At 45.3% G+C, this 18,285-nt stretch overlaps 1 protein-coding gene across 20 annotated transcripts in view; it reads right to left on the reverse strand.

Annotated features, from left to right (window-relative positions):
• LOC110503378 (unconventional myosin-XVIIIa) overlaps positions 1–18,285 on the reverse strand; it is a 172,253-nt gene that overhangs the window by 31,886 nt on the left and 122,082 nt on the right. For all 20 annotated transcript variants that reach the window (XM_036961666.1, XM_036961665.1, XM_036961664.1 and 17 more), the window contains 6 exons: positions 11,200–11,323; positions 6,229–6,429; positions 5,955–6,065; positions 5,662–5,766; positions 5,327–5,473; positions 5,082–5,195 (listed from right to left, as the gene is read on the reverse strand). In XM_036961666.1, coding sequence (XP_036817561.1) covers positions 5,082–5,195; positions 5,327–5,473; positions 5,662–5,766; positions 5,955–6,065; positions 6,229–6,429; positions 11,200–11,323 — 802 coding nt within the window. The remainder of the gene's footprint in view (positions 1–5,081; positions 5,196–5,326; positions 5,474–5,661; positions 5,767–5,954; positions 6,066–6,228; positions 6,430–11,199; positions 11,324–18,285) is intronic.

Below are 18,285 nucleotides of genomic sequence, written 5' to 3' on the forward strand. Positions count from 1 at the left end.
CAGCCATTAGGCTGATAGGCTTGAAGTCATAAACAGTGCTGTGCTTGTGAAGAGTTGCTGGAAAAATGCACGAAAGTACTGTTTGAATGAATGATTACGGGCCTGCTGCTGCTCAGTCAGACTGCTCTATCAAATCAGACTTAATTATAACATAATAACACACAGAAATACGAGCCTTAGGTCATTAATATGGTCGAATCCGGAAACTATAATTTCGAAAACAAAACGTTTATTATTTTAGTGAAATATGGAACCGTTCGGTATTTTATCTAACGGGTGGCATCCCTAAGTCTAAATATTCTTGTTACATTGCACAACCTTCAATGTTATGTCATAATTACGTAAAATTCTGGCAAATTAGTTCGCAATGAGCCAGGCAGCCCAAACTATTGCATATACCCTGACTCTGCGTGCAATGAACGCAAGAGAAAAGACACAATTTCATCTGGTTAATATTGCCTGCTAAACTGGATTAGTAGTTATAACTAGTGATTATGATTGATTGTTTTTTATAAGATAAGTTTAATGCTAGCTAGCCATTTACATTGTCTTCTACTGCATTCGCGTAACAGGCAGGCTACTCGTGGAGTGCAATGGTTAGAGCGTTGGACAAGTTAACCGTACGGTTGCAAGATTGAATCCCCTGAGCTAACAAGGTGAAAATCTGTCGTTCTGCCCCTGAACAAGGAAGTTAACCCACCGTTCCTAGTCCTATTGAAAATGAGAATGTGTTCTTAACTGACTTGCCTAGTTAAATGAAGCTATATAAAATAAATCTAAAAAATGGAAATGGAAATCTGTGTCCAAAAATACCGATTTCCAATTGTTATGAAAACTTGAAATCGGCCCTAATTAATCCGATTCCGATTAATCGGCCGACCTCTAGTCGCAACACAACATAACAACATGGTAGCAACACAACATGGTACAAACATTATTGGGAACAGACAACAGCCAAAGGGCAAGAAGGTAGAGACAACAATACATCACATGAAGCAGCCACAACTGTCAGTAGGAGTGTCCATGATTGAGTCTTTGAATGAAGAGATTGAGATAAAACTGTCCAGTTTGAGTGTTTGTTGCAGCTCGTTCCAGCTGCAGCGAACTGAAAAGACGAGCGACCCAGGGATGTGTGTGCTTGTTGTATGTGGATGATGAGGGCAACAGTAGATATCTCAGATAGGGGGGAGTGAGGCCTAAGAGGCGGTAGGTAGCCTAGTGAGGTGGCAGGTAGCCTTGTGGTTAGAGCGTTGGACTAGTAACAGAAAGGTCGCAAGATCGAATCCCTGAGCTGACAAGGTAAAAAGCTGTTGTTCTGCCCCTGAACAAGGCAGTTAACCCACTGTTCCTAGGCCATTCATTTTTTTTAAAAAGAGGGTTTTATAAATATATTTACCATATCATATGGAGACAGAAACATAAACATTTTACCTTGAAAGTAGCCATAAACGATTAAACCCTTCCAATAGAATGTAAAAACCTTTTTTTTGTTACAAATTGAACTTTAATTAAATGAGTTGACTCTTCACATGGGATGATTTCACTGAACAACAAAAGAAAGGACACATTGAATGGTCCCCAATGATCCATCACATCACCCCAAAATGTTTTCAACGTACATTTGCAAAATGATAGTCTAGAAACTAAAGCGTTGGTTGCCTTCCTCTCAGCGTAAGTATAGAGTGCAGTGATGTGTCCTATAAGGAGCATTGGTGGTAAATCTGATGGCCGAATGGTAAAGGTTAGCGACTAATGCCTAATGCTAGCAGGGTGTTCCTAACGGACTTCTGTGGAAACGTCAGAGGCGTAATCCCATTTCTATAATTACTTCAACAATGCAGAGGGGGGCAGCAGGGAGATGAGAGGGGCTGGAGACAGGATGATTAATAAATGATGAAAAATGTGGATATCAGAAAAGGATAATGAATCCATTAGTACATAGCTGAGAGATGAGAGGACTTGTAAAGCACGCTGGCACAGTGACATCCATCTTATTCACATAGAGGGAAAAACAGACTGGGGGAATGGATAATGGACCACATCTGATGAATTTCACCAAAATAGAACCAACAGAATTCCTTGGAAAGGAATTGCAAGATTTCATACTGGTTTTAATGACATGGTTGCTATTTTAATAAGGAGATACCCATTCAATGTTTGTTTCCTATGTTAAACCAAATAAATGCCCTAATTTCCCCCCCAAAAAGCGCAGGTTAAGTAAACATCAACCCCAATATAGACTTGTTTGTTCCTTCTGTACTTCAATGCCACAATTAAAATAATAAAATAAACCATTGACAATCATGTTAAGAAAATGTCCATTTAGACTGATGAAACATCTATACATCCATTTCTCCATCCACCTCACCCAGTTTCTATTGTTCCTGACCTGCTGCGGTGTGAACTCAATTACCATTCCCTCTCGCTGCCGAGACAATATTCACCCAATGGCAGCTGTATTAAACTGTAATGCATTTCAAGGTGATACGTCTTGTTCAAATTAGAAATGTTCACGGAAACATTCCATCATAATGCCAGTCTCACCGCCGAGAGAGGTGGATGTCACATCAAGAGAAAGGTGAGGATGAGGAGAGAGAGAGAGAGAGAGAGAGAGAGAAAACTCAGGGGAAAGGAGAGAGGTAAGAGAAGGAGAAAAGAGGAGAGGTAAGAGAAGGAGAAAAGAGGAGAGGTAAGAGAAGGAGAAAAGAGGAGAGGTAAGAGAAGGAGAAAAGAGGAGAGGTAAAAGAAGGATAAAAAAATTAAGGAGAGAGGTAGAGAAGGAGAAAAGAGGAGAGAGGTAGAGAAGCAGAAAAGAGGAGAGAGGTAAGAGAAGGAGCAAAGAGGAGAGAGGTAGAGAAGGAGAAAAGATGAGAGGTAGAGAAGGAGAAAAGAGGAGAGGTAGAGAAGGAGAAAAGAGGAGAGAGGTAAGAGAAGGAGAAAAGAGGATAGGTAGAGAAGGAGAAAAGAGGAGAGAGGTAGAGAAGGAGAAAAGAGGAGAGAGGTAAGAGAAGGAGAAAAGAGGAGAGAGGTAGAGAAGGAGAAAAGAGGAGAGAGGTAAGAGAAGGAGAAAAGAGAAAGAGAGGTAGAGAAGGAGAAAAGAGGAGAGAGGTAGAGAAGGAGAAAAGAGGAGAGAGGTAAGAGAAGGAGAAAAGAGAAAGAGAGGTAGAGAAGGAGAAAAGAGGAGAGAGGTAAGAGAAGGAGAGAGGTAAGAGAAGGAGAGAGGTAAGAGAAGGAGAAAAGAGAGAGTGGTAAGAGAATGAGGTAAGAGAAGGAGAAAAGAGAAAGAGAGGTAAGAGAAGGAGAGGTAAGAGAAGGAGAAAAGAGAGGTAAGAGAAGGAGAAAAGAGAAGTAGAGAGGTAAGAGAAGGAGAAAAGAGGAGAGGTAAGAAAAGGAGAAAAGAAGAAAGAGAGGAAACAGAGATGGCTGTTGGGTTGTTGCCATGACTCCCCTTAGAGCCCACACAGATGGTGTTGTCCTGATTAAAAGGTAGTTCACGGTGATAGAGTTCTTGAAATGTGTTGACATTTTGTCTTCTACTCAAGTGTTTCTTTGTCCTTTAGAGCTGCCTTGTCCATCTAATTGATGACTTTGGCAGAGCTCCAGATCTAAAGGTATTGTCCTAGTGTCCTTAGGAGCACACCGGCGTCTTTGTTGAAAAAGGTGTGTAGGAAGATGTGAGAAGTGTGTAAGAAAGGTGTGCATAGGAAAGGCATACGTTGGTATCGGGCCCAATGTCACTCATCTCCGTCATATACTCACATGGTCTCGCTTATCATTGCTATGTAGATGACACTCAACTACCTTTTCTCTTTCCCCCCTTCTGACACCCAGGGAAGGCCTGCCTGCTAAAAGACCTTTCCATTACGGTTGACAGCTCCACGGTGTCCCCCTCCCAGAGTGCAAAGGACCTTGGCGTGACCCTGGACAACACCCTGTCGTTCTCTGCAAATATCACAGCAGTGACTCAACATCCGTAGAGTACGACTCTACCTAAAACATGAAGAGGTGCAGGTCCTAATCCAGGCACTTGTCCTCTCCCGTCTGGACTACTACAACTCACTGTTGGCTGGGCTCCCCACTTGTGCCATCAAACCCCTGCAACTTATCCAGAAGGCTGCAGCCCGCCCGTTGTTCAACCTTCCCAAGTTCTTCCATGTCACCTGCTCTTCAGCACACTCCACTGGCTTCCAGTCTAAGCTTGCATCCACTACTAGACCAGGGTACTTGCCTACGGAGCAGCAAGAGGAACTACCTCTCCCCACCTTCAGGTTATGCTCAAACCCTACACCCCAACCCGAGTACTCTGTTCTGGCACCTCTGGTCTCTTGGCCCTCCCACCCCTATGGGAGGGCAGCTCCCGCTCAGCCCAGTCCAAGCTCTTCTCTGTCCTGGCACCCCAATGGTGGAACTAGCTTAGGACAGAAGAGTCCCTGCCCATCTTCCGAAAACATCTGAAACCCTACCTCTTCAAAGAGTATCTTAAATAATCCCATAGCACCCCATCACCCCCTTCTCCTCACCCCTCCCCCCAACACCTTGCACACTCGGAATACATTTCATTCAACCTCTGAAAACCCTCCCACTTGCTGTCCTTAGGAGCACACCTGCCATTCTAAATGCTTTCACAGATGGTGGCGAGTAAAAGCACTGCCCTAGGTTAGAGGTCATGATGTATGGAATAGGTTAGAGGTCATGGTGTATGGAATAGGTTAGAGGTCATGATGTATGGAATAGGTTAGAGGTCATGATGTATGGAATAGGTTAGAGGTCATGGTGTATGGAATAGGTTAGAGGTCATGGTGTATGGAATAGGTTAGAGGTCATAATGTATGGAATAGGTTAGAGGTCATGATGTATGGAATAGGTTAGAGGTCATGGTGTATGGAATAGGTTAGAGGTCATGGTGTATGGAATAGGTTAGAGGTCATGGTGTATGGAATAGGTTAGAGGTCATGTATTATTGAATAGGTTAGAGATCATGGTGTATGGAATAGGTTAGAGGTCATGTATTATTGAATAGGTTAGAGGTCATGGTGTATGGAATAGATTAGAGGTAGGAAGGAATGGTGTACTGTACTCACAGCCTGTTTGGCTTTGGAGATGTCGTCCATCTGCACATGCAAGTCCTCAATCTCCACCTCCATAGACTTACGGGCCTTCACTGCTGCCGCACAGGTGAACTCTGACTCCTCCAGCTGAGACAGAGGGAGAGAGAGGTCCAAATTCTATAGAAATTTTATTCTGATGTTTCTGGACTTTCCCAGTATCTCTGTGGTGTGTCACGCAGGTGTAGGAACTGGACAAGTGTGCTAGGGGTACAACCTACCTGGTTTTTGAGCTGGGCGATCTCTCTCTTGCTGGGGGCGTTGTTCTTCATGTGGTCCAGCATGATCTGGGCGTCGGCCAGCAGGGCCTTGGTGCGCTTCAGATCCTTCCTCAGCCTCTTCTCTGTCTCCACGTCTCTGGGGATCACCTGGGGACAGCAGCAACACAACCAGATTACGACCAGCTCAACATATTACACCACACACTAATCACAGTACCAACAAAAGCCTGCATAATCTGTAACTATCCAGTAGGAGGGTTGACAGCCACTGGACATATAACTAGTCTGGGTAAAGACTGTCCAAGGTGGACTGGTAGTGGGGTGTCTGACAGTACCTGGTCCTGAGCAGACAGCAGCTTGGTCTCCAGTTCTCTCCTCTCACGTAGGACCTTCTGTTTGTCATTAAACTCCTCCTCCAGCTGGACTTCTATCTGCTTCAGCTGAAAACACAGGAACACACTATAATGTGATCCAACTGAAAGAGACATGTTTACATAATAAAACTGATTCATCGTCTATGTTTGTGCTTTGGAGACGAAACCAGCTATTTGTGGCTATTATAGTCACACATTGTCACAACTAATCATTTGCCTTTAGAGTAATGTAAAGTTTCCGGTGTGTGCTGTACCTTCTTACTGCAGGACTGTCTGATCTCCTCCACCTCCTCGTCTTTACTCTCAATCTCCTTGGAGTGTGTCTGGCGCAGTCTCTCTGTCTCCATCTCCAGACGCAGCTTAGCCTGCACAACACAAAGACAGAGTATGAGTGTCATCCTCAATGGAGTGTGTGTGTATGTATGTGTGCGCGCACGCACATCTGCGTTCAAGTGTGAGTCTCTGTGTGCGCACGTCTGCATGTGTATATACAAGCGCGTGTCTCTGTGTGTGTCTCTAACTCTATACCTGCTCCAGCATCTGTATAGTTCCGGCCTGTTCATCCAGCTCCTCTTCCTGGTCTTTGACCTTGGCCTCCAGGTCACGCATCGTCTTCTTCACCTTGGACAGTGATGCCTCGTCCTTGGTCTCCTGGGACGACAGGTCCAGCAGCTCCGCCTCCAGCTGTTCTAACTTCACGTTCTGTGCACACATCTCCAGGTCCTTGCCCTATAGGGAGAGAGGAGATACACATTAAAACACACATCTCCAGGTCCTTGTCCTATAGGGAGAGAGGAGATACACATTAAAACACACATCTTCCAGGTCCTTGTCGTATAGGGAGAGAGGAGACACACATTAAAACACATATCCAGGTCCTTGCCCTATAGGGAGAGAGGAGATACTGTACACATTAAAACACACATCTCCAGGTCCTTGCCCTATAGGGAGAGAGGAGATACACATTAAAACACACATCTCCAGGTCCTTGTCCTATAGGGAGAGAGGAGATACACATTAAAACACACATCTCCAGGTCCTTGTCGTATAGGGAGAGAGGAGATACACATTAAAACACACATCTCCAGGTCCTTGTCCTATAGGGAGAGAGGAGATACTGTACACATTAAAACACACATCTCCAGGTCCTTGCCCTATAGGGAGAGAGGAGATACACATTAAAACACACATCTCCAGGTCCTTGCCCTATAGGGAGAGAGGAGACAGAAATTAAAACACACATCTCCAGGTCCTTGTCCTATAGAGAGAGAGGAGACACACATTAAAACACACATCTCCAGGTCCTTGTCCTATAGGGAGAGAGGAGACACACATTAAAACACACATATCCAGGTCCTTGTCCTATAGGGAGAGAGGAGACACACATTAAAACACACATCTCCAGGTCCTTGTCCTATAGGGAGAGAGGAGACACACATTAAAACACACATATCCAGGTCCTTGTCCTATAGGGAGAGAGGAGACACACATTAAAACACACATCTCCAGGTCCTTGTCCTATAGGGAGAGAGGAGACACACATTAAAACACACATCTCCAGGTCCTTGTCCTATAGGGAGAGAGGAGATACACATTAAAATACACATCTCCAGGTCCTTGCCCTATAGGGAGAAAGGAGACACACATTAAAACACACATATCCAGGTCCTTGTCCTATAGGGAGAGAGGAGATACACATTAAAACACACATCTCCAGGTCCTTGTCCTATAGGGAGAGAGGAGACACACATTAAAACACACATCTCCAGGTCCTTGTCCTATAGGGAGAGAGGAGATACACATTAAAATACACATCTCCAGGTCCTTGTCCTATAGGGAGAGAGGAGATACACATTAAAAGACACATCTCCAGGTCCTTGCCCTATAGGGAGAAAGGAGACACACATTAAAACACACATATCCAGGTCCTTGTCCTATAGGGAGAGAGGAGATACACATTAAAACACACATCTCCAGGTCCTTGTCCTATAGGGAGAGAGGAGATACACATTAAAACACACATCTCCAGGTCCTTGTCCTATAGGGAGAGAGGAGACACACATTAAAACACACATCTCCAGGTCCTTGTCCTATAGGGAGAGAGGAGATACACATTAAAACACACATCTCCAGGTCCTTGTCCTATAGGGAGAGAAGAGACACACATTAAAACACACATCTCCAGGTCCTTGTCCTATAGGGAGAGAGGAGATACACATTAAAACACACATCTCCAGGTCCTTGCCCTATAGGGAGAGAGGAGATACACATTAAAACACACATCTCCAGGTCCTTGTCCTATAGGGAGAGAGGAGATACACATTAAAACACACATCTCCAGGTCCTTGTCCTATAGGGAGAGAGGAGATACACATTAAAACACACATCTCCAGGTCCTTGTCCTATAGGGAGAGAGGAGATACACATTACGGGTGTTTTCACACAATTATTGTGAAGTCGGTGCGGTTCACTTAATTTTATGTGCAGTGTGAACACTTCAAAGGAACTCAGACCCCTCAAAAGAACTCCTGAAGCCAACATATCATCTGGAGAGGTCCGGTTCCGGTTGTAGGGCATGGTGAACCCAAAGGTCCCCAGGTTCGCTTGTCGTTATTCCCACGCCACACACTAGACTACTGCAACACCGTTTCCCCTGGCATAAACCCTCACACTAGACTACTGCAACACCATTTCCCCTGGCATAAACCCTCACACTAGACTACTGTAACACCGTTTCCCCTGGCATAAACCCTCACACTAGACTACTGCAACACCGTTTCCCCTGGCATAAACCCTCACACTAGACTACTGCAACACCGTTTCCCCTGGCATAAACCCTCACACTAGACTACTGCAACACCGTTTCCCCTGGCATAAACCCTCACACTAGATTACTGCAACACCGTTTCCCCTGGCATAAACCCTCACACTAGATTACTGCAACACCATTTCCCCTGGCATAAACCCTCACACTAGACTACTGCAACACCATTTCCCCTGGCATAAACCCTCACACTAGACTACTGCAACACCATTTCCCCTGGCATAAACCCTCACACTAGACTACTGCAACACCGTTTCCCCTGGCATAAACCCTCACACTAGACTACTGCAACACCATTTCCCCTGTCATAAACCCTCACACTAGATTACTGCAACACCATTTCCACTGGCATAAACCCTCACACTAGACTACTGCAACACCGTTTCCCCTGGCATAAACCCTCACACTAGACTACTGTAACACCGTTTCCCCTGGCATAAACCCTCACACTAGAATACTGTAACACCATTTCCCCTGGCATAAACCCTCACAATTGAATACTGTAACACTGTTTCCCCTGGCATAAACCCTCACACTAGACTACTGCAACACCGTTTCCCCTGGCATACACCCTCACACTAGACTACTGCAACACCGTTTCCCCTGGCATACACCCTCACACTAGACTACTGTAACACCATTTCCACTGGCATAAACCCTCACACTAGACTACTGCAACACCGTTTCCCCTGGCATAAACCCTCACACTAGACTACTGCAACACCGTTTCCCCTGGCATAAACCCTCACACTAGACTACTGTAACACCGTTTCCCCTGGCATAAACCCTCACACTAGAATACTGTAACACCATTTCCCCTGGCATAAACCCTCACACTAGACTACTGCAACACCGTTTCCCCTGGCATAAACCCTCACACTAGACTACTGCAACACCGTTTCCCCTGGCATAAACCCTCACACTAGATTACTGCAACACCGTTTCCCCTGGCATAAACCCTCACACTAGATTACTGCAACACCGTTTCCCCTGTCATAAACCCTCACACTAGATTACTGCAACACCGTTTCCCCTGGCATAAACCCTCACACTAGATTACTGCAACACCGTTTCCCCTGGCATAAACCCTCACACTAGATTACTGCAACACCGTTTCCCCTGGCATAAACCCTCACACTAGATTACTGCAACACCGTTTCCCCTGGCATAAACCCTCACACTAGATTACTGCAACACCGTTTCCCCTGTCATAAACCGTCACACTAGATTACTGAAACACCGTTTCCCCTGGCATAAACCCTCACACTAGACTACTGCAACACCGTTTCCCCTGGCATAAACCCTCACACTAGATTACTGCAACACCATTTCCCCTGGCATAAACCCTCACACTAGACTACTGCAACACCGTTTCCCCTGGCATAAACCCTCACACTAGACTACTGCAACACCATTTCCACTGGCATAAACCCTCACACTAGATTACTGCAACACCGTTTCCCCTGGCATAAACCCTCACACTAGATTACTGCAACACCGTTTCCCCTGTCATAAACCGTCACACTAGATTACTGCAACACCGTTTCCCCTGGCATAAACCCTCACACTAGACTACTGCAACACCGTTTCCCCTGGCATAAACCCTCACACTAGATTACTGCAACACCATTTCCCCTGGCATAAACCCTCACACTAGATTACTGCAACACCGTTTCCCCTGGCATAAACCCTCACACTAGACTACTGCAACACCGTTTCCCCTGGCATAAACCCTCACACTAGATTACTGCAACACCATTTCCCCTGGCATAAACCCTCACACTAGACTACTGCAACACCGTTTCCCCTGGCATAAACCCTCACACTAGATTACTGCAACACCGTTTCCCCTGGCATAAACCCTCACACTAGACTACTGTAACACCATTTCCCCTGGCATAAACCCTCACAAATTCAAAAATATGTGTGTAGTTTTAAGGTCAGATTATTTGTTTGCAATATGTGATCTATAGGCTAAGAGATCTTCATCAGCTGTTTATTGATTGGGGGTTTCAAAGTAGCTCTCAAAGTAGCCTACATGGGGTGTACAATTTTCAATTATAGCATTATTTAATCTGCAGTTATTATTCTGCTATGTATTCTGTTACCAATAATATTTACGTGTTATTAGTATCTTCTGATTACAATTATTAGGTCTCATCTGTTAACAAAGATTAGCTTCCAAAAGTTAAGTTGGTATCAAGTTGTCCGATAACACAAGGGAACTGAGTTATTTTACCCCGGAGTTGACTTTAAAGAGGACTGAGATGGGTTATTTTAAAAGAGGTCTATATGTGAAAACACCCTAAGACACACATCTCCAGGTCCTATAGGGGGATACACACATATTCCAAAATTATTTGTTTTCATTCAAATAGCTGTGCTTGATTGAGTTTGCCATGGAGCCAATGGAAAGGCCAACCCCAGCCTACTGACACTTCGGGAAGACTCAAACACTCAAAGTACTTGAAAGATTACAAATACTATTTGAACCCATTTTTGGCACACACACACACACACACACACACACACACACACACACACACACACACACACACACACACACACACACACACACACACACACACACACACACACACACACACACACACACACACACACACACACACACACACAGATGTGGTAGGCCAGTAGTGTTGGTGTTTGTACAGTACCTCCAGTTGCTGTCGCAGGCTGAACATTTCTCCAGTCAGCATGTCCTTCTCTCTGCTCAGCTTCTCTCTAAGATTCTTCTCTCTCTGGACCTCTTCCTGGGACAGGTTCTGCTCCGAGTCAAACCTGACACACACACACACACACGTTAATGCCTTGCCTAACTAGACACACACCCTGCAGTGAGTCCCCTATCGACATAGAACATACTCATACTGGTACAGTATACAGTGGGGAGATCAAGTATTTGATACACTGCCGATTTTGCAGGTTTTCCTACTCCAAAGCATGTAAAGGTCTGTAATTTTTATCATAGGTACACTTCAACTGTGAATCTAAAACAAAAATTAAGAAAATCACATTGTATGATTTTTAAGTAATTAATTTGCATTTTATTGCATGACATAAGTATTTGATCAGCTACCAACCAGTAAGAATTCCGGCTCTCACAGACCTGTTAGTTTTTCTTTAAGAAGCCCTCCTGTTCTCCACTCATTACCTGTATTAACTGCACCTGTTTGAACTCGTTACCTGTATAAAAGACACCTGTCCACACACTCAACCAAACAGACTCCAACCTCTCCACAATGGCCAAGACCAGAGAGCTGTGTAAGGACATCAGGGATAAAATTGTAGACCTGCACAAGGCTGGGATGGGCTACAGGACAATAGGCAAGCAGCTTGGTGAGAAGGCAACAACTGTTGGCGCAATTATTAGAAAATGGAAGAAGTTCAAGATGACGGTCAATCACCCTCGGTCTGGGGCTCCATGCAAGATCTCACCTCGTGGGGTATCAATGATCATGAGGAAGGTGAGGGATCAGCCCAGAACTACACGGCAGGACCTGGTCAATGACCTGACGAGAGATGGGACCACAGTCTCAAAGAAAACCATTAGTAACACACTACACCGTCATGGATTAAAATCCTGCAGCACACGTAAGGTCCCCCTGCTCAAGCCAGCGCATGTCCAGGCCCGTCTGAAGTTTGCCAATGGCCATCTGGATGATCCAGAGGAGGAATGGGAGAAGGTCATGTAGTCTGATGAGACAAAAATAGAGCTTTTTGGTCTAAACTCCACTCGCCGTGTTTGGAGGAAGAAGAAGGATGAGTACAACCCCAAGAACACCATCCCAACCGTGAAGCATGGAGGTGAAAACATCATTCTTTAGGGATGCTTTTCTGCAAAGAGGACAGGACGACTGCACCGTATTGAGGGGAGGATGGATGGGGCCATGTATCGCGAGATCTTGGCCAACAGCCTTCTTCCCTCAGTAAGAGCATTGAAGATGGGTCGTGGCTGGGTCTTCCAGCATGACAACAACCCAAAACACACAGCCAGGGCAACTAAGGAGTGGCTCTGTAAGAAGCATCTCAAGGTCCTGGAGTGGCCTAGCCAGTCTCCAGACCTGAACCCAATAGAAAATCTTTGGAGGGAGCTGAAAGTCCGTATTGCCCAGCGACAGTCCCGAAACCTGAAGGATCTGGAGAAGGTCTGTATGGAGGAGTGGGCCAAAATCCCTGCTGCAGTGTGTGCAAACCTGGTCAAGAACTACAGGAAACATATGATCTCTGTAATTGCAAACAAAGGTTTCTGTACCAAATATTAAGTTCTGCTTTTCTGATGTATCAAATACTTATGTCATGCAATAAAATGCAAATGAATTACTTAAAAATCATACAATGTGATTTTCTGGATTTTTGTTTTAGATTCTGTCTCTCACAGTTGAAGTGTACCTATGATAAAAATTACAGACCTCTACATGCTTTGTAAGTAGGGAAACCTGCAAAATCGGCAGTGTATCAAATACTTGATCTCCCACTGTATGTGCACACACACGCTCCCCATAACGGTGATAGGCACGGGGGGAGTGTTTGTTGTCCTGTTTACGTAGTGAACTAAAGAGGCTTAGACAGCAGGGGCCTTTAACAAGCACAGCCAAGCTTAGAGACCACACAGAGGGTGTGTGTGTGTCTCTCCCCCCCAGGAGTTCCAGGAGACGTCCATGGTGGAAAAGTCTCTGTTCAGTTGGCTGGAGGCCAAGTGTGTGTACACACGCACACCAAACATTTGCAGTGTGGTTGCAGCATTCCAGTAAGTTTTCTTACTGTGTGACACTACATAGCCTTTACTGATCTGTATTATATCTATCCTACTCTGCTGAGACATGATATCACTCAGTAACCATTACCACAGAGAGAGAGAGGGGAGATTGAGAGAGAGAGAGAGAGAGAAGGGGGAAAGCGAGAGAGAGAGAAGGGGGAAAGCGAGAGAGCGAGAGAGAGAGAGAAAGATCTGCCTTTGGTCTAAAGAGCAGGAACCCAGACTTTATCAAAAACATTTGAAATACAGAAATTGTCATCCTATAAGAAACATGCTATAAAGGACACGGTTGTCCTCCAGTTTACAGAGAGCTGGCAGTCCCATCCACCAAACTACCAGGTGTGAAACAGGGAAGGTACTCAGGGGATATGCTAATTTGGTATTGAACAGACCTATTAAATTAGTCAAAACAGGAAAATTTTACATCTGGCTAGAAATTAATAATGAAATTATCAATTTACAGTTGAAGTCGGAAGTTTACATACACCTTAGCCAAGTACATTTAAACTCAGTTTTTCACAATTCCTGACATTTAATCCTAGTAAAAATTCCCTTTCTTAGGTCAGTTAGGATCACCACTTTATTTTAATTAAGAATGTGAAATGTCAGAATTATAGTAGAGAGAATTATTTATTTCAAATTTTATTTCTTTCATCACATTCCCAGTGGGTCAGAAGTTTACATACACTCAATTAGTATTTGGTAGCATCGCCTTTAAATTGTTTAACTTGGGTCAAACGTTTCGGGTAGCCTTCCACAACCTTTCCACAATATGTTGGGTGAATTCTGGCCCATCCCCCCTGACAGAGCTGGTGTAACTGAGTCAGGTTTGTAGGCCTCCTTGCTCGCACACGCTTTTTCAGTTCTGCCCACACACTTTCTATGGGATTGAGGTCAGGGCTTTGTGATGGCCACTCCAATACCTTGACTTTGTTGTCCTTAAGCCATTTTGCCACAACTTGGAAGTATGCTTGGGGTCAATGTCCATTTGGAAGACCCATTTGCGACCAAGCTTTAACTTCCTGACTGATGTCTTGAGATGTTGCTTCAATATATCCACATAATTTTCCATCCTCATGAAGCCATCTATTTTGTGAAGTGCCTCCTGCAGCAAAGCACCCTCACAACATGATGCTGCCACCCCCGTGCTTCACGGTTGGGATGGTGTTCTTCGCTTGCAAGCCTCCCCCTTTTTCCTCCAAACGTAACGATGGTCATTATGGCCAAACAGTCATATTTTTGTTTCATCAGACCAGAGGACATTTCTCCAAAAAGTACGATCTTTGTCCCCATGTGCAGTTGTAAACCGTAGTCTGGCTTTTTTATGGCGGTTTTGGAGCAGTGGCTTCTTCCTTGCTGAGCAGCCTTTCAGGTTATGTCAATATAGAACTCGTTTTAATGTGGTTATAGATACTTTTGTAGCGGTTTCCTCCAGCATCGTCACAAGATCATTTGCTGTTGTTCTGGGATTGATTTGCACTTTTAGCACCAAAGAACATTCATCTCTAGGAGACAGAACGCGTCTCCTTCCTGAGCGGTATGACGGCTGCGTGGTCCTATGGTGTATATACTTGCATACTATTGTTTGTACAGATGAACGTGGTACCTTCAGGCATTTGGAAATTGCTCCCAAGGATAAACCAGACTTGTGGAGGTCTACAATTTTTTTTCTGAGGTCTTGGCTGATTTCTTTTGATTTTTAGAATTCGACGCACCAATTAGAGGTCCAGGACAGCAACACAATTAGACCAAACCAAATCATGAGAAACAAAAAGATAATTACTTGACACACTGGAAAGAATTTACAAAAAAACTGAGCAAACTATAATGCTATTTGGCCCTAAACAGAGAGTACACAGTGGCAGAATACCTGACCACTATGACTGACCCAAAATTAAGGAAATCTTGGACATTTGAAATGTCTCTGTTCCTCTGAAAGTTGTGTGGGTGTAATATTAACTGTTATTTTTTTTATTGTTTGTACAGACTCAGTGAGCATAGACTTGCTACTGAGAAAGGCCGCCTAAGGCAGACCTGGCTCTCAAGAGAAGACAGGCTATGGGCACACTGACCACAAAACCAGGTGGAAACTGAGCTGCAAAATATATGCCAAATATATGACCATATTAGATAGACATATTTACCTCAGATCACACAGACCCGATCATGTGGACTGGGATATGTTCCGCATAGCGTCGAACAACAACATTGATGAATACGCTGATTCGGTGAGCGAGTTTATTAGCAAGTGCATCGGTGATGTTGTACCCACAGCGTCTATTAAAACATTCCCCAACTAGAAACCGTGGATTGATGGCAGCATTCGCAGCATTCTACAGTCAATCACGGACTACAAAAGATAAACCAGCCACGTCGCGGACCACGATGTCTTGCTCCCAAACAAATTAAACAACTTCTTTGCTCACTTTGAGGACAATACAGTGCCACTGACACGGCCCGCTACCAAAACCTGTGGGCTCTGCTTCACTGCAGCCAACGCGAGTAAAACATTTAAACGAGTTAACCCTCGCAAGGCTGCAGGCCCAGACGGCATCCCCGGCCCAGACGGCATCCCCAGACCAGCCACGTCGCGGACCACGATGTCTTGCTCCCAAACAAATTAAACAACTTCTTTGCACACTTTGAGGACAATACAGTACCACTGACACGGCCCGCTACCAAAACCTGTGGGCTCTCCTTCACTGCAGCCAACGTGAGTAAAACATTTCAACGAGTTAACCCTCGCAAGGCTGCAGGCCCAGACGGCATCCCCAGACGCATCCTCAGAGCATGCGCAGACCAGCTGGCTGTGTTTACGGACATCAATCAATCCTTATCCCAGTCTGCTGTTACCACATGCTTCAAGAGGGCCACCATTGTTCCTGTTCCAAAGAAAGCTAAGGTAACTGAGCTAAATGACTACCGCCCCATAGCACTCACTTCCGTCACCATGAAGTGCTTTGAGAGACTAGTCAAGGACCATATCACCTCCACCCTACCTGACACCCTAGACCCACTCCAATTTGCTTACCGCCCCAATAAGTCCACAGACGACACAATCGCAATCCCACTGCACACTGCCCTAACCCATCTGGACAAGAGGAATACCTATGTAAGAATGCTGTTCATCGACTACAGCTCAGCACTTAACACCATAGTACCCTCCAAACTCATCATTAAGCTCAAGACCCTGGGTCTCGACCCCGCCCTGTGCAACTTGGTCCTGGACTTCCTGACGCGCCGCCCCCAGGTGGTGAGGGTAGGAAACAACATCTACACCCAGCTGATCCTCAACACTGGGGCCCCACAAGGGTGCGTTCTCAGCCCTCTCCTGTACTCGCTGTTCACCCATGACTGCGTGGCCATGCACAACTCCAACTCAATCATCAAGTTTGTAGACGACACTACAGTAGGCTTGATTACCTGGTAGGCTTGATTACCAACAACGACGAGACGGCCAACAGGGAGGAGGTGAGGGCCCTCGGACTGTGGTGTCAGGAAAATAACCTCACACTCAATGTCAACAAAACAAAGGAGATGATCATGGACTTCAGGAAACAGCAGAGGGAGCAGCCCCCTATCCACATCGATGGGACAGTAGTGGAGAAGGTTAAGTTAGTTTTAAGTTCCTTGGAAGGTTTAAGTTCCTCGGTGTACACATCACGGACAAACTGAATTGGTCCACCCACACAGACAGCGTGGTGGAGAAGGCGCAGCAGCGCCTCGTCAACCTCAGGAGGCTGAAGAAATTCGGCTTGTCACCAAAAACACTACAACTTTTACAGATGCACAATCGAGAGCATCCTGTTGGGCTGTATCACCGCCTGGTACGGCAACTGCTTTGCCCACAACCGTAAGGCTCTCCAGAGGGTAGTGAGGTCTGCACAACGCATCACCAGGGGCAAACTACCTGACCTCCAGGACACCGACACCACCCTGATGTCACAGGAAGGCCAAAAAGATCATCACAGACAACAACCACCCGACACACTGCCTGTTCACCCCGCTATCATCCAGAAGGCGAGGTCAGCTTCTATCTCAAGGCCATCAGACTGTTAAACAGCCATCACTAACACTGAGGTGCTGCTGCCAACATACTGACTCAACTCCAGCCACTTTAATAATGGAAAAATGTAAACAATGCCACTTTTTAATGTTTACACACCCTACATTACTCACCTCATACTGTACTCTATAGCATCTACTGCATCTTGCCTATGCCATACACTCACATTAACATCTTCTAACCATGTGTATGTGACAAATACAATACAATTTGATTTCAACCTATATTTATGTTTATGTATTTTCCCTTTTGTACTACTTGCACATCATTACAACACCGTATATAGACATAACATGACATTTGAAAAATGTCTTTATTCTTTTGGAACTTTTGTGAGTGTAATGTTTACTCTAAAGCGAGAGAGAGAGAGAGAGCGAGAGCGAGAGAGATTGAGAGAGAGCGAGAGAGAGAGAGATTGAGAGAGAGAGAGATTGAGAGCTTGAGAGAGCTTGAGAGAGAGAGAGATTGAGAGCTTGAGAGAAAGATTGAGAGAGAGAGAGAGAGAGAGAGAGAGAGAGAGAGAGAGAGAGAGAGATTGAGAGAGAGAGAGAGAGCGGGGGAGAGAGATTGAGAGACAGAGAGAGAGAGAGAGAGAGAGAGAGAGAGAGAAGAGAGAGAGAGAGAGAGAGAGAGAGAGAGCGGGGGGAGAGAGATTGAGAGAGAGAGAGATTGAGAGGGAGAGATTGAGAGAGAGAGAGATTGAGAGAGAGAGCGGGGGGAGAGATTGAGAGAGAGAGCGGGGGAGAGAGATTGAGAGAGAGAGCGAGAGAGAGATTGAGAGCGAGAGAGAGAGAGAGAGAGATTGAGAGCGAGCGAGAGATTGAGAGAGAGAGAGAGATTGAGAGCGAGAGAAAGATTGAGAGATTGAGAGAGAGAGAGAGAGGAGAGAGAGAGTGAGAGAGGAGAGAGAGCGAGAGA

This window comes from Oncorhynchus mykiss, chromosome 24 (genome assembly GCF_013265735.2).
Source record: "Oncorhynchus mykiss isolate Arlee chromosome 24, USDA_OmykA_1.1, whole genome shotgun sequence".
NCBI lineage: Eukaryota > Metazoa > Chordata > Actinopteri > Salmoniformes > Salmonidae > Oncorhynchus > Oncorhynchus mykiss.